We start from the raw sequence: 13,733 nt of genomic DNA, 5'->3' as shown, positions 1-13,733 counted from the left end.
TCTTTGCATGGCACAGCAGTTATCCCCAGGCATTCACTTATGGCAGATGTGGCTGTGATTGATCCACTCAGCACCATGATCAACGTGCTGCTGCAAAAGTAGGGGGCTAACTATGTTGTCCATCTGTAAAAACTAACATAGTGATTGCTGTCATTTGTACTCTACATTCTATAGAAACTGCCCTTTAAAAAGGGTCAAATGATCTCCTGACGGCTAAATCTAATGGCGACTACTCTACTGATTCTATTCGCAGCATTTGATACTGTAGATCACCAACTGCACCACTCTATGGCTGTAAATGGACACTGACTTTTCACACAATTTCTTCTCATTTAACAGCCTTTTTTGTTTTACCACTGAAACTCAGTTTTCAATTGCCCATCTAGGGGTTTCCCTTTTAGCACCTTTGCAATGCACTGCCTGGCATTTGGCTTCTCTAGTAACAGGGATGTGGAGACACTGCTAGTTAATACATGCTGTAGATAGGTGGGCATTCAGATGTAACACTGCAGCCGATTAGAACAGGGCTATGCAAGGCAGCATGGGAAATGTCAGAGAGGAAGTTCTGGCCAGTGCAGTACTGGCAGCATGGCTGGCTTAGGATATGTCCACCTGTAAATAGATTGAAAACAGCAAGGGATGGGAAAATCTACATGGAAACTGAATTGATAGAGCTCAAATGGGGTCCAAACAGCAACAAAATGGTGGCTAATGAGAACGTGGGCTGTTTTTGAAAAGTATTTGAACACTCAGGTACACGTTAAGAACACAGTTCTCACCTGGTTTTCCTCCTACCTCTCTGACCACTTGTTCAGTGTATCTGTCAGGGTTCAAACCTGGGATCTCCTGTGCTCCAGGCAGCATCTCTCCCTGGTGAGCTGTTTAGCCTGCTGGACAGCTGTCCTGCCTAACCTTGTCCAGTTCTTGCCTCTGCAACCCAGCTCCTGATTAGCCACATTATATAAACCTGGCCCTGTCTTTCAGTCAGTGCGTGGTTATTGTGCTTCCAGGAGTAGTCAAGCTTTCCCACCAGCTGTTCCTCCATACTGCTACCTCACATACCTACCAGGGTACCAACCTCTGGTTTCCCTGACTATGCTACCTGCCTGCTCCTTTTGCACTGCAACTGATATCTACCCATGTACTGACTTTTGGCTTTCCTGACTATGCTACCCGCCTACTCCTCTATACCACAACTGATATCTATTTGTGTACCGACCTCTGGCTTCCGCAACCATGCTACTGATCTGCAACGGTTACGACAAAGGGACTCCATCTCTGATCCAGATAGTTACAGTATCAATTATCAGATCTACTTCATCTCCTCTTCCCCTTGCTGTTGAGATTCCTTAGGGTTTGGTCCTAGGTCCTCTCCTCCTTTTCATCTACATGGCTCTTTTTGGACAAACTATCAGCAGATTTGACTTTCAGTACCATCTCTTTGCTGATGATACCCAATTATACATTTCTCCCCCAGACATTACCTCTGCACCTCTCAAAAACACCAGCTATTGTCTGCCTATTATCGCTAACATGTACTGTATCTGAAAGTGAATCTTTCAAAACTGATTTTCTTTTGTTTCTGCTATCTACTGACCTATCTTAGCCTGATATTTCCATTTCAGTGCTTGGTACTACCATGACTCCCAGGCAGCGCTCCCACTGTATTGGGGTCAGATTTGACTCAGATCTTACCTTCACTACTTCAATCATTTGCTCACTCATGCCATATGCACCTCAAAACAGCTTCAAAATTTGCCCTTTTCTTACTGTACAAACAAAAACTCTTACTGTTGCCCTAATCCATTCTTATCTTGACTACTGTAACTCACTACTGATCAGTCTTCCACTCACTAAACTACCCTTCCCCCCACAAGCCATCCGCAATGCAGCAGTCAAGCTCATCTTTTTGTCCACTATACTGATGACTCGACCCTGTGCCAGTCATTGCACTGGTTACCCGTCCACTATAAAATATGAACTCACCAGTCTCATCCATTAAGCTCTCCACAGTGCTTCAGCACTCTATATCTCCTCCCTCATCTCTGTCTGTCACTCTACCCATGCTCTCCATTTTGCTAATGACCTTAGACAAAAGCTTCATTTACATGCAATGATTATCACTCAAAATTCATTCAAACGATGGCTGTTGAGTGATAATTGTTGTGTATAAGCGCTCCCATCTTTCACTCTTCAGCTGAACGATGATTTTAAGGTGAGCATAAAATCCATTATTCAGCCATACAGAGATGGCAGGGAACGCCACAGGAGCAGCTGATCACAATGTATTCAGCTGACAGCCCGAGGCCGCCCGTGCAAAGACAATGCAGCTGAATGCAAAGTCCAGACCTTTAGCTGGGAATTTCAAACAGCTGCTGGAGGTTCATTTGCACGCAAATTCCAAGCTGATGCAGTTCACTGGAATGCAATACCCTAAAAATCAGGTAATCCCCATTACCCATTATTTTAAGTGTTCCCTTAAAGCACATCTCTTTTTAGGGAAGCATATAATATTCCCTAATCTAACTCTCCCCCATTTATTCAATTTTTACACTCTCCCTCAGAACTTCATTACAGAATCCCCTACAACCCACACACTTTAATACAGTTCATGTTTGTACATGCATAGATATTGGCTAATGACTGGCTCATGCAGCTTTATGTATACTACCCTAGTAATATAGAAGATGGCTGCATCATTGTACAAAACAATCACTTTTACCTCGTGTCCCCCCTATTTCCCCATGGATTGTAAACATGTGAGCAGGACCCTCACTCTTATTGTTCATATTGTTTATTAGTTTAAAACTGTATGTAATGTCTGATTTTGTCTGTCCGTGTACCCTCTGCTGTGGAATATGTTGGCGCCACATAAAGAAAGATTATTATGCATGCTATATGACAGGCTTAACCAAGGTTCCCACAGCTGTCCTGTAACAATGCCTATATATTGGCACACACTATTGACAAAGGGAATGGTACTACCCAATTGTTATCTTAATCATACAACCCTAGGGGAATAACTAAGGAATAACGCACCCTAAAGTTGTAAAATAGCTGCTCTAGAATGGTTATTTCATAGCAAATGCAAGTAGTTATGAAAAAGACATGTCAGAAAAGGTCCTCTTTAAAGCGGTTGTGATATATTTTTTTAAATCATGTTCCCGATGGCAGAAAATAATAAGCAATAGGCGTCAGCCTATAAAAATCACGTCACAGGGCCGGCCTGAAAATGCTAGCAAAGGAGATGTGGGGACCCAGGAGAGGTGAGTATAAAGTTGTTTATTGTTGTCTGGTATGGGGAACATGTTTAAAAAAGATATATCTTGGAGAACTCCTGTAAAGCTTCAACCCCTTTAAAGGGGATGTACCACAATTACAAGTTAACTGGATAGGGGACAAATTGCAGATTCCCAACGATTTTGAGAACAGGGGTCCTGTGTCCTCTGTCATCCTTACTGCAAGGTTACTGCACTCCCTCACAGTGAGGAGGAGAATGAATAGAGCAGCGATCGCACAAGGGCACAAGTCCTCCATTCACTTTCAGTGGAACTGCAAAGATAGCCGAATGGCGCTCGCTTGGCTATTTCCATCAGCCCTATTTGAAATGAATGGAGTGCCAACCACGCACGCTTGACCAGTACTCCATTCTCAGTGGTCTCTCTGCAGGTGGAGATTAAACCTCCTCAGTGACGAGCAGAGCTTGACATGGGAGTCCCATTCTCGAGATTGGCGGGGATTCCAGTGATAAGTCCCCCACCAATCAGCAAGATATCCCCAGTCTAGTGGATAGGGGCTAATTTGTAATTGTTGTACAACTCCTTAAAGCGGTTGAAGTTTTAAAATAGAATTAAAAAAACAGGTTTGATCACAAGTGCCCAGCTGCTAAAACCATGAAATGTAGACAAGGTTTTCATGCTTTATTTCTTGATAATGTTCAGTTTTTCCGGTAATCTCATGCTATGCTTGTTCTCTACATTTCCAGTGAATAGTGTTCGTTATGAAGGTGCTACAAGTTTAGTAATATAACAAAGCCAGGAAGACTTTCATGTGTTTCCGGCAGTGTTTTCGAAAGCTTTGCAGGTGCCTTTGAAATCAGGAAGTTGACATAATGTGCTAGTTGCATTTGTTGGTCTCAAACGTCAAACTAAATTTGACTATGTAGTGAAGACTTTCCTATGGCGTGTATCAGTGGTAGAGAAAACAGCATTGTGGTTCAGACACAACACTTGGGCTGGTGTGCACTCAAGTAACCGATAGCTATTGTTTAAAGTCTAATAATGAGTGAAATTGTTGTATACTGTATTACTGTAGATTAGGAAAGAGAGGCAGCGGGAGTCTCCACTCCTTGACCATGTCCTACACCTCCTTGTAGATACTTGCCAACTTTTAATTAGATTTCCCTGTAGACAGATCGTGCATTTGATCGAAAATACCAAAAACTTTATCCTTTGAGCTCTTGTCTAGTAAGTAACACTTTAAGAGACCTTTGCTTGGAACACCACACTATATTGTGTGGTCTAAAGACACAGCACAAGCTACATTTATTGGAAAAAGACACTTGTGATTTCTTTTTTGATATATCCAAGCTTCCTTATGTGTCTCAATAATAGATGATGGACTTTAGGGTTTGGGGCTTATTGTTGCATGATGTTCCTTGCCATCATGAAGATGCTTTGATGGCATATCAAGTCTACTTAGTCTACATTTGTTTCTGCCTTGATTATAAATTCTACATGTACTGACCTACCTAATGTTTCATCTTATTATCTTGCAGGTGTATTTTTTCAAATCTGGTTGAAAAGATCCTAAATCTGAATCACAATGAAATTGTTTAGTTTACCAAATGAAACCGATCCAGACAACGAGACATTACATATGCTTCAAAACAAAGTCATCTGGGTGGCTTTACCAGTGGTGTACTCACTTGTGACTTTGATAAGTATTCCTGGAAATCTAATCTCACTTTGGATTTTGATATTTCACTCTAAACCTATCACATCTTCAGTAATCCTCATGATTAACTTAAGCATTACAGATCTTGCACTTGCCATACTTCTTCCCTTCCAAATACACTACCATGCAAACGGGAACAATTGGATATTTGGAAAAGAACTTTGCAATGTGGTGACTATTATGTTTTATGTCAACATGTATGGTACAATATTAACAATCATGTTAATCAGCCTGGAGCGTTATTTAGGCATTCTCCACCCAATGAAATCAACCATGTGGAGAAGGAAAAGGTATGCAATTGGAGCGATTCTTCTAATTTGGCTGCTGTTGCTAGTTGCATTGATCCCTATGATGTCAACAGACCTAATGTATGAAGTGAAGCATCTAAACATCAAAACCTGTTTTGATGTCCTTAAATGGAGCATGTTGCCAAACATCTTTTCCTGGGCAGTCTTCATCCTTGGACTTGTACTTTTCCTTTTTTTAATACCATCTTTAATAACTGTGTTTTGTTATGTCCGTATTATTAGAAAACTGATTCAGACATCCAACAGGCACGGAACAAGTCATGAAAGAAGATCAATCAACCTTGCTATATTTGTCCTTATAGTGTTCATCACCTGTTTTGCCCCAAACAATTTCATCCTTCTGCTGCACACAATCGTTCGCCTCTTCTATAACAAGAGTTATTACTATGCTTACAAACTGACACTTACGTTAAGTTGTTTAAGCAGCTGTGTGGATCCTTTTCTCTATTACTTTGCCTGCAAAGAGTTTCGTAAGAAAGCATTAGAATTGTTGAATTTAAGATCAGAAAGCTTGGGATCGTTTCGAACAAGACGAGGCAGCTTGTTCTCCGCTTTGACTTTTTCCAGTGGACAGTGTGAAATCTTAGAAAACGGGAACAACCATAGATGTGACAAAAACCATCAGGAAAGTGACATGTAGACATTATCGCACTCTTACTTTAGGAGGATTTGAAGGCACTGAACATTATCTTTCTATTTACATCTAAGTGGGATCTCCGTTAATCAGCATTTGAATTAAGAACGTGGGATTACAAAGACAGCACTTTCAATTTACAAGATTGGTTTCAGATGAAGTTGATACATTACCTGATTGGCATTGCTTATTACATGTTTAAACTGGTTTAAAAGTTTGGGTTATGGGTAAATTATTTTATAAATTAACAAGTTCATACTAAAATATTGGTACATTTTTGGAACCAGTGTCACCACTTGAATTTAGTCAGTTAGGGTGACTACCCACTAGCGGGTTTTTTTCTGCTGCGAATTTGCGGCTATTTTTTCTTCCAATTGTCAATGGGACTTTCTAATGTTAAAAACGCAAAGTTGCGTTGCGTCGCGTTACGGTTTTAACATTAGGAAGTCCCATTGACAATTGGAAGAAAAAATAGCAGCAAATTTGCAGCAGAAAAAAAAAAAAAACTCTAGTGGGTAGTCACCCTTAATTGGAAGTCATTGTACTGGTTTTCAAACATTGAAGTAGCCCAACATTACATTACAGTTTCTCTTTTATTAAACAAACCATCTTTGAAAATGAATGAAATACATACAGTTTAATATGTGTATATTTTTTGTTATGGCTTAAATGTTACAGCAGTTTTTGTTCAGATTTCATATCTGTGTTGGGCTTTGGCAATTTCATTCCTTTCCAAGTGATAGTAAGAGCTGCATATGAACTATTGTAAATAAAATGTTTTGATTGCCCTTATTTCTATTGCTTGTTTGCATGCTACCAGTAGTCCCAAATTATGGCTATGTTACATAGGTGGACTAATTGTGCAGAGATTTGATTAAAAAAAGTACATTTAGGCAGGCTTAACACGGCCGAGAAAATAGTATGAGATTTGTGCAGCGCGGGCCCCACTGAAAGCAATGGGAGAAACTCTGTGATCCTCTGCCACGGCTGTGATAGCCCCACCACAGGATCCCTGCATCCCCTAAGTGACGAGAGGCTGTTTTCCCATGAAAGCGCCTCACATCCATGAGAATTTCACATGGTTGGGAGCACGATATGGGGGCAGAATTCATGGCCCCATATTACGCTTGTCCGTGTGAAGTTAGCCTTATGGTCTAGTGACAACATAAATGAGAACAAAGAATCACTCGGTATTAGTGTACCTTGACGCCACCGGAAGCTAGGGGTTTGACAGGAGGAACGCCCCTCTCACACCCCTAGCTCCCGATAGGGTCAAGCTTAGAAGGTCCTCTCAGCACAGTGTGCATTGCAATGTGCCGCCTGTGCTGCCTAAAGGGAGAAGAAGCACTTTTCCACTTACCGTTACTACCTGAGCACTTAAGAAAGTAAGGCAAACAAGAAAAGTAAGCGTGACGCTAAGGCAGCATGGGAGGCAAAAAGGCAATGAACACGCTGCAGCATGGAGTCTTCGCACTGGTTGCCGCAGGAGCTTCAGTGGGATGTGTTCCGTCGCCACCAGCAGATAAGCGCTCCTTCCCTGCCACACCGTTTATGTAACGTGTTGGCTGCATGCTGGCTCCACGGCGGCGCCTGTGACAGCGGATACTTTCCAGTCAAACGCCACATCACCCGTCCGTCCCGAACACAGGCTGTATCTTTCCTGCAGCCTGCCTCTTTATTGCACGGCGTCGGCTGTGGACCACGGATTGCTGTTGTGGTGCTGCACACAGCAGCGGTTGCCTGTCACAGTCTCCCCCCGCCGCTGTGGGCTCCGTGCTGCCGGCCAACATGCATAACTTATATGGGTGCGAGGGGGCGCCCCTTGTCTGTCGCCGCTGTCGAACAGCATTGCACAGGCGGAGGTATGTTTATTTACCCCTGTATTTCTATTGCTGGCCTGCTTCCATGTGCAGTTGTAGCTTAGTGTGCTGCCAGGACCTGCAGCCCACGCCGCTGTGCAGCCAATCACGTTCAGGGGCCGCAACCCCCGTCAATCCTGGCACTACCAGGACTTCCTGGTGGCGTCAAGATTCACTAATACCAAATCACTCTTTTGGGCACAGCCCAATTTGGTGCACTATCAGACAGTGTACAAATAACTGTACCATACATTACCTAATTATCAGTGTCAGTCTTTTATAGATTGAAACTTGGGGAATGCAGGTAAGGCTGGATTCAGGAGGTAAGTGAGTGCATTGGAAAAGACATGGACAGCAGTCTGTGTGCTGCCTGATCTCAGTGAAACGTTAAGGTTCTTCATCCTAGGATATCATCCCAATTCCTCACCATCTAGTTTTTCAAAAGAAAGGCTAGATCTCGAGAAAAAAAAATTTGTTCAAGAAATATAATTGACTTTATAGCCTTCCTCAGGTCAGACATGTTGCCTTCACAGTTTTTTAGTACTAGGTTCTTAATAGCCATCATATGCTGCACACATTTTTCTATTTTTATGATCAAGCCACTATTCTACCAGAACACATCTAGTTAGTGTCTGAATGCTGAACAACAACAGTTTTTAACTGAGTGCAGGAAGGGGAAGCAGAAAGACACCATTGAAGAGAATACAGAAGCCATTATCTCATGACAAACCCTTTGCTTCATGTCCTATTACAGCATGGATGTCATAGCGGGTTAGCATATTTAAGACCCCTTAATTAACCAAATTTGAGATTCTCTAACAATAAGCAGCATTTGCTCTGGTGGAGCCAGCACATCAGTATATCTGCTGTATGTACATTTGCAATCAAAACTATTCAGCAAATTAGGTTTATCTGTCAAATTTACAAACTTTCAGCTACTTGCAAACCCCCCCCCCCCCAAACTATCAAGAACAATTGAAATAGCTCAATACAACTAAGATAAAAAGGGATTTCCACAAATTTAACACAAAATGCCACTTTTAAAGGTGTTATCCAGTTGTAAACTATTGATGGCTTATCCTCAGGAGAGGTCATAAATAGCACAGGTCCACAACCTGGAACTCTTGTTGATCAGCAATTCTCTGGGCCAGTGCACTTTGCTTCCTGCAGAAATCAGCTCAGTAAATTGAGAGCTCCATTCCCACTGCAGTGGCCAGACTTGGTATTGCAGACCAAGTTCCCATTGAAATAAATGGACTGTGATACCCAGCCTGGCCAGTGCAATGGGAACGGAGCTCTCTGCTTCCTGCATAAATCAGCTCAGTGAACAAAGTCCACTGGCCCAAAGAACAGCTGATTGCTGGGAATTCCTGATGTAGTTTACAACTAGATAACCCCTTAATTACTGCTGCAGTCTCAAAATTATTCAATCCCCTGAATAGAATTCCTCATAAGAGCACACATTTGGAAATAAAGTGTTGTCTCATGGACACCTAATGCAACTAATCAAAGGCTTCATTAGTTGCATCAGGTGTGCTTGAGATAAAACACATCACATACCTAGACTGGCTAAGGCTTTGTTGACTGTGATGTTTAATTGTATGTTAGAAATATGGTTAAATCAATAGAGTAGTCCAAAACGTTAAAAGAAGATATCTTTGCCATGCACAAACAAAAAAAAGGATACAAAATGATAGCAAAGATGCTGAATGTTCCTAGCGATATAGTTGGAAGAATAGCTCACAAGTTCAAAGTTATGGGAACACTGGCTACACTACCTGGATGTTGCAGAAAGCAGAAGATATCACTGGCTACCTTCAGATTCATGAGATAGCAGGTGGGAGCAGACTCTCCCGGTATTTTGAGCGCTGTAACAGCCTGTCTCTTCCTCGCTCTCCTGTTAATGTGAGATGACAGAAGAAACTGAAAATATCGTGAAACCCCACAAATTAACCCCAAATTAGGCTGCATTCACATCTGCATTGGAGCCCCCATTTAGAGGTTCCGTCGCAGATCTGGCACAAAATACTATAAGAAGAAATAGCACTGCAGTGCTTTTTCTTTTGGCAAAATGCTGGGCAGCTGAACAGAAACTGAATGGACTCTATAATAGTCAAAGGGGCCCGTTCAGTGCTAAGGGTAGGTTCACACATAGTAAATTTGGGGTGGATCTGCACCAAAAACCACGTCATGATCTACACCATTTGGTGCAGATTTTGATGTGTTTTTTGTCATGGATCCACAGCTGATTTCACCATCGATGACTATGATTGGTTCATCGAGCGCTCTAATTGGCTGAGGCGTGGCACTCGAGAACCAATCACAGCCAGCGCTTCCTGGAGGCAGGGATTTTAAATCTCCAATCCAGGAAGTGCTGCCTGAAGCCTACAGAAAAGTGGCTGCAGAGGAAACTTGTGCCGGAGCTGATTGTGCCTGATAAGTGATGTACTCAATATTTTTTATGCAGATAGGGCTTATTTTGGGGGTAGAGCATATATTTTGAACCCCCTACCCCCGAAATCCCCGGCAAAAGAGTGCTACAAAGTCGAGTGACTTTGTAGCATTATGTGCATCTTTGTAGTGACCCAAAATTGCAACATTGACGTGAGAAAATGCAGCAATATCGCACAGAAGTCAAATGCGATATCGGTGCGATTTTCTTGTGGCGATATTGTGTCGCCCGTGTGGAAGCGGCCTAAAGAAGATGATAGCAAACTCTTTCCTTTATACTTCAGTTTTGCTCTCCTGGCTTTGGCTAAAGTGGAGTCTTCATGTAGCAGCCATGATGCAACTGATAATTGTGCTGACACACTGTTTTCCCCACAAATCGACATGGTTTTCAATTTCACTGTTAATGTCTGTGGGGTTTTGCATATAAACAGTAGTTTTACCCGTAAAACTGCATGCCATTACCAAAATGCTTGCAAACCACAGCAATTTTGCAGTAAAACTGCTTGTTGAAATACAGGGGAAAAAAAGGGACATTTCAGTTAACCCCTTACGGACGGACATATTTTTCATTTTCATTTTCGTTTTTTCCTCCCAACTTGCAAAAGAAAAATCATAACTCTTTTATCTATTCATCAACGTAGCTGTCTGAGGGCTTGTTTTTTGTGGCACGAGTTGTATTTTTCAATGATGCTGTGTAATGTACTATAGAATTTTTAAAAAGTTTTTCAATACATTATAAGTAGAGTGAAATGAAAAAGAAAGCGCAATTCCATCATCTTTGGGGGTGTCTTTTTTGGACAGATTACACATTGCAGCAAAAATGACACAATGGCTATTCTATGGATCCGTACAATTACTACGATACCAAATTTATATAGTTGTTTTTTTTGCAGCTTTACTATTAAAAAATAAGATATCTTTGGAAACAAATTATTTTTCTGACAACCATAACTTTTTTTTCCCATTGACATAGTTTTGTGAGTTCTCGTTTGTTGTGGGAAAACAGGAACCATTTTTGATTACATACGAATTTTTCATCGCTTTTTATTACATTTTTTTCTTGGAGATGGGGTGACCAAAAAAGCTCAAATCTGCCTTTGTGTATTTTTTCTTTTCTGACGTTCACCATACAAGATAAATAATGCATTAGTTTGTTAGATTGGAATTTTACCGTCGCAGCAATAACTAAAAAAACTTTTTAAAACTGATTTTTACTTGCAATGGTTTGATCCTTTCTGCACTACAATGTAGTACCATAGTATTACATCATACCTCAATCTGACACACAAATATGAACCTCATTCTCTTAAATGAGGTAATATAGATAAGCGATGTTTTCCTGCATGGCACTGCAATGTGATGCAGGAAACAAATTGCGGCATGTCCTATTTTGTGCGTGCTCTCCCATCACAGCCCCATTATTATTAATGAGGCAGGCAGCAGCATCGCACTACGTGCTAGATGCACTCGATGCGAGGTCTCCCATTGAAAACAATGGTAGAAACTCCACTAGCCTTCGCTATCGCTGACAGCCGCGGCGGAGGTTCCCTGTATCCCCAAAGTGATACGAGGCAGTTTTCACATGAAAACACCTTACATTCCTGGGGAATTCACATGGTGAGGAGCATGATATGGAGGCAAGTTCACAGCCCCATATTGTGCTCGCAGGTGTGAAGTTATCCTTACTGAGATAATAGTATATAGATATATACACAAGAGAGGTGAAAACACCACTCTTCAGCAGCATGCAGACTAGGCAAAATATATATGGAGGAGATTGGCCCGATGCAAAATCCTCATGAGCAGCCACTCATGCCTACTACACACTGGGGTGGTTATTGCTTAGTATTATATTTGCACATAAATACGGCGTTTTATGGGTATTGTGTTAGCCAGTAGAGCAGAATGTAATTGCTCCCAGCAAGAAAAACCTAGTAATCCTGGGTACTAGTGTATCTTGTCTCCACCACAAGTGTGGATGGAGACCTAGTGAATTGCAGGGAGCGGCTATGTCACAGGCAAAGGTGGTGATTGGCTGCCGCAGACACACCTTTCCTCCATCCTCAGAGCCAGGGCAGCAGCGGCGGCTGCAGTGGGCTATGGGCTCAGTTATCCTCCTTGTCTCCACAGCTTCCATGATCCCAGCAGTGGTGCCAGAGGCTATATCTTGTCTCCCAATCGGCATCTAGGGGCATGACAGGGGCGTTCACTCCTGCTAACACCTGTCACACCCCTAGCTTCCGGTGTCGACAAGATACACCAGTACCGTAATCCTGTAGATATGATACTTTTCAATGGCTAACAAAAAACATGGTGTTATAGCAAGCTTCCGAACCAACGCAGGGTTATTCTTCAGGCTTAAATGATCCAAAGAGGCATGCATATTTATACACACATACTTATGACAACGCACAGACATGGATGTGATTGGTTTGCACTTAAAAGAATACTGCAACAGAGACATAAACATTTTTAACTAGACACTGATAAGGGAATGAAAGTTTTATGGTCCCTGAATTACTGTTGGGGGAGGGGGGGGGGGGGCACCAGGCCAGCAGTCTTATCTGTGTTATAGATTTCCCATACCTCCCATTCACGCATAGAATCTCGTGAAGAATTTAACCCTCTATTAAAAGTGTCAAAAGTTGTTATAAATTTATATTCCCAAATTCTTCCATGGCTTTGTGACTTGAATTTCCCCTTTCAGTATTAGCTATACAGGTACATGTAGTGCACCATGCAGGCTTACAGCCTATGAGCTTATTCCAACAGGCCTATATCGGCCGGGTTTTCACGCCCAGCCGATATATGCTGTCCCTCTCTGCAGGGGGAGGGGTCGGGCCGGGAGCAGTGCAATGAACTCCCGCCCTGTCTCCGTCCCTCACCACTGTTTGCAATGTCAGGGGTGAGTCAGGGGTAGAGTTAAGTTCCGACCCCTCCCATTGCAAATAGTGGCGAGGGGCGGAGAGAGGGCGTGAGCTCAGTGCATTGCTCCCAGCCCATCTCCTCCCCCTGCAGAGAGGGACAGCATATATTGGCTGATATACACACGTCGGAATAAGCCCTGTTAGTGATGCCACTATTCGATCTGGCGGGCTGCCCTGCGCTTTACAAGTGAACCACAATAGTGGACAGACCCTGGACTTCCTCGGTATTTATAAGCCAGACCAGTAACTGCAAAAGTTACAAAAATTATGATGTATTAGTTGATATTTTGGCCAAAATACTCAAGCCCACATCAAGGGTCCTCATCATCTAACAAGCCCCTACATTAACACTACGTCCTCCACCACCATTAAAATCAAAATACAGGGGAAAAAGGGACGTTTAAACTGCATGTTAGAAAAATTGTATCACCAGGTAAGAACCTGGCCTAAGGCCGGCTTTACACAGCCGTAGGCACATTTACACTGCATATTTGCGGCCGCAAATGCATTTTTACAGTACTTTTTGCTCACGCAAATCGTGCACATTTGTGCATGCAAAAAAACATGCAACGATTCTCTCAGCCATTAAAATGGTCAA

General features: G+C 42.3%; 1 protein-coding gene across 3 annotated transcripts in view; it reads left to right on the top strand.

The window, feature by feature from the left end:
* The window catches only part of P2RY8 (P2Y receptor family member 8), a 45,296-nt gene extending 38,979 nt beyond the window's left edge, over window positions 1–6,317 (top strand). For all 3 annotated transcript variants that reach the window (XM_066598635.1, XM_066598637.1, XM_066598636.1), the window contains one exon: window positions 4,778–6,317. In XM_066598635.1, coding sequence (XP_066454732.1) covers window positions 4,825–5,904 — 1,080 coding nt within the window. In that variant the 5' untranslated portion in view covers window positions 4,778–4,824 and the 3' untranslated portion in view covers window positions 5,905–6,317. The remainder of the gene's footprint in view (window positions 1–4,777) is intronic.
* Window positions 6,318–13,733: the final 7,416 nt, after the last annotated feature.

This window comes from Eleutherodactylus coqui, chromosome 4 (assembly GCF_035609145.1).
Source record: "Eleutherodactylus coqui strain aEleCoq1 chromosome 4, aEleCoq1.hap1, whole genome shotgun sequence".
Classification (NCBI taxonomy): Eukaryota; Metazoa; Chordata; class Amphibia; order Anura; family Eleutherodactylidae; genus Eleutherodactylus; species Eleutherodactylus coqui.
The sequence above is the reverse complement of the archived record's forward strand: the minus strand, read 5'-3'. Positions and strand labels throughout refer to the sequence as shown.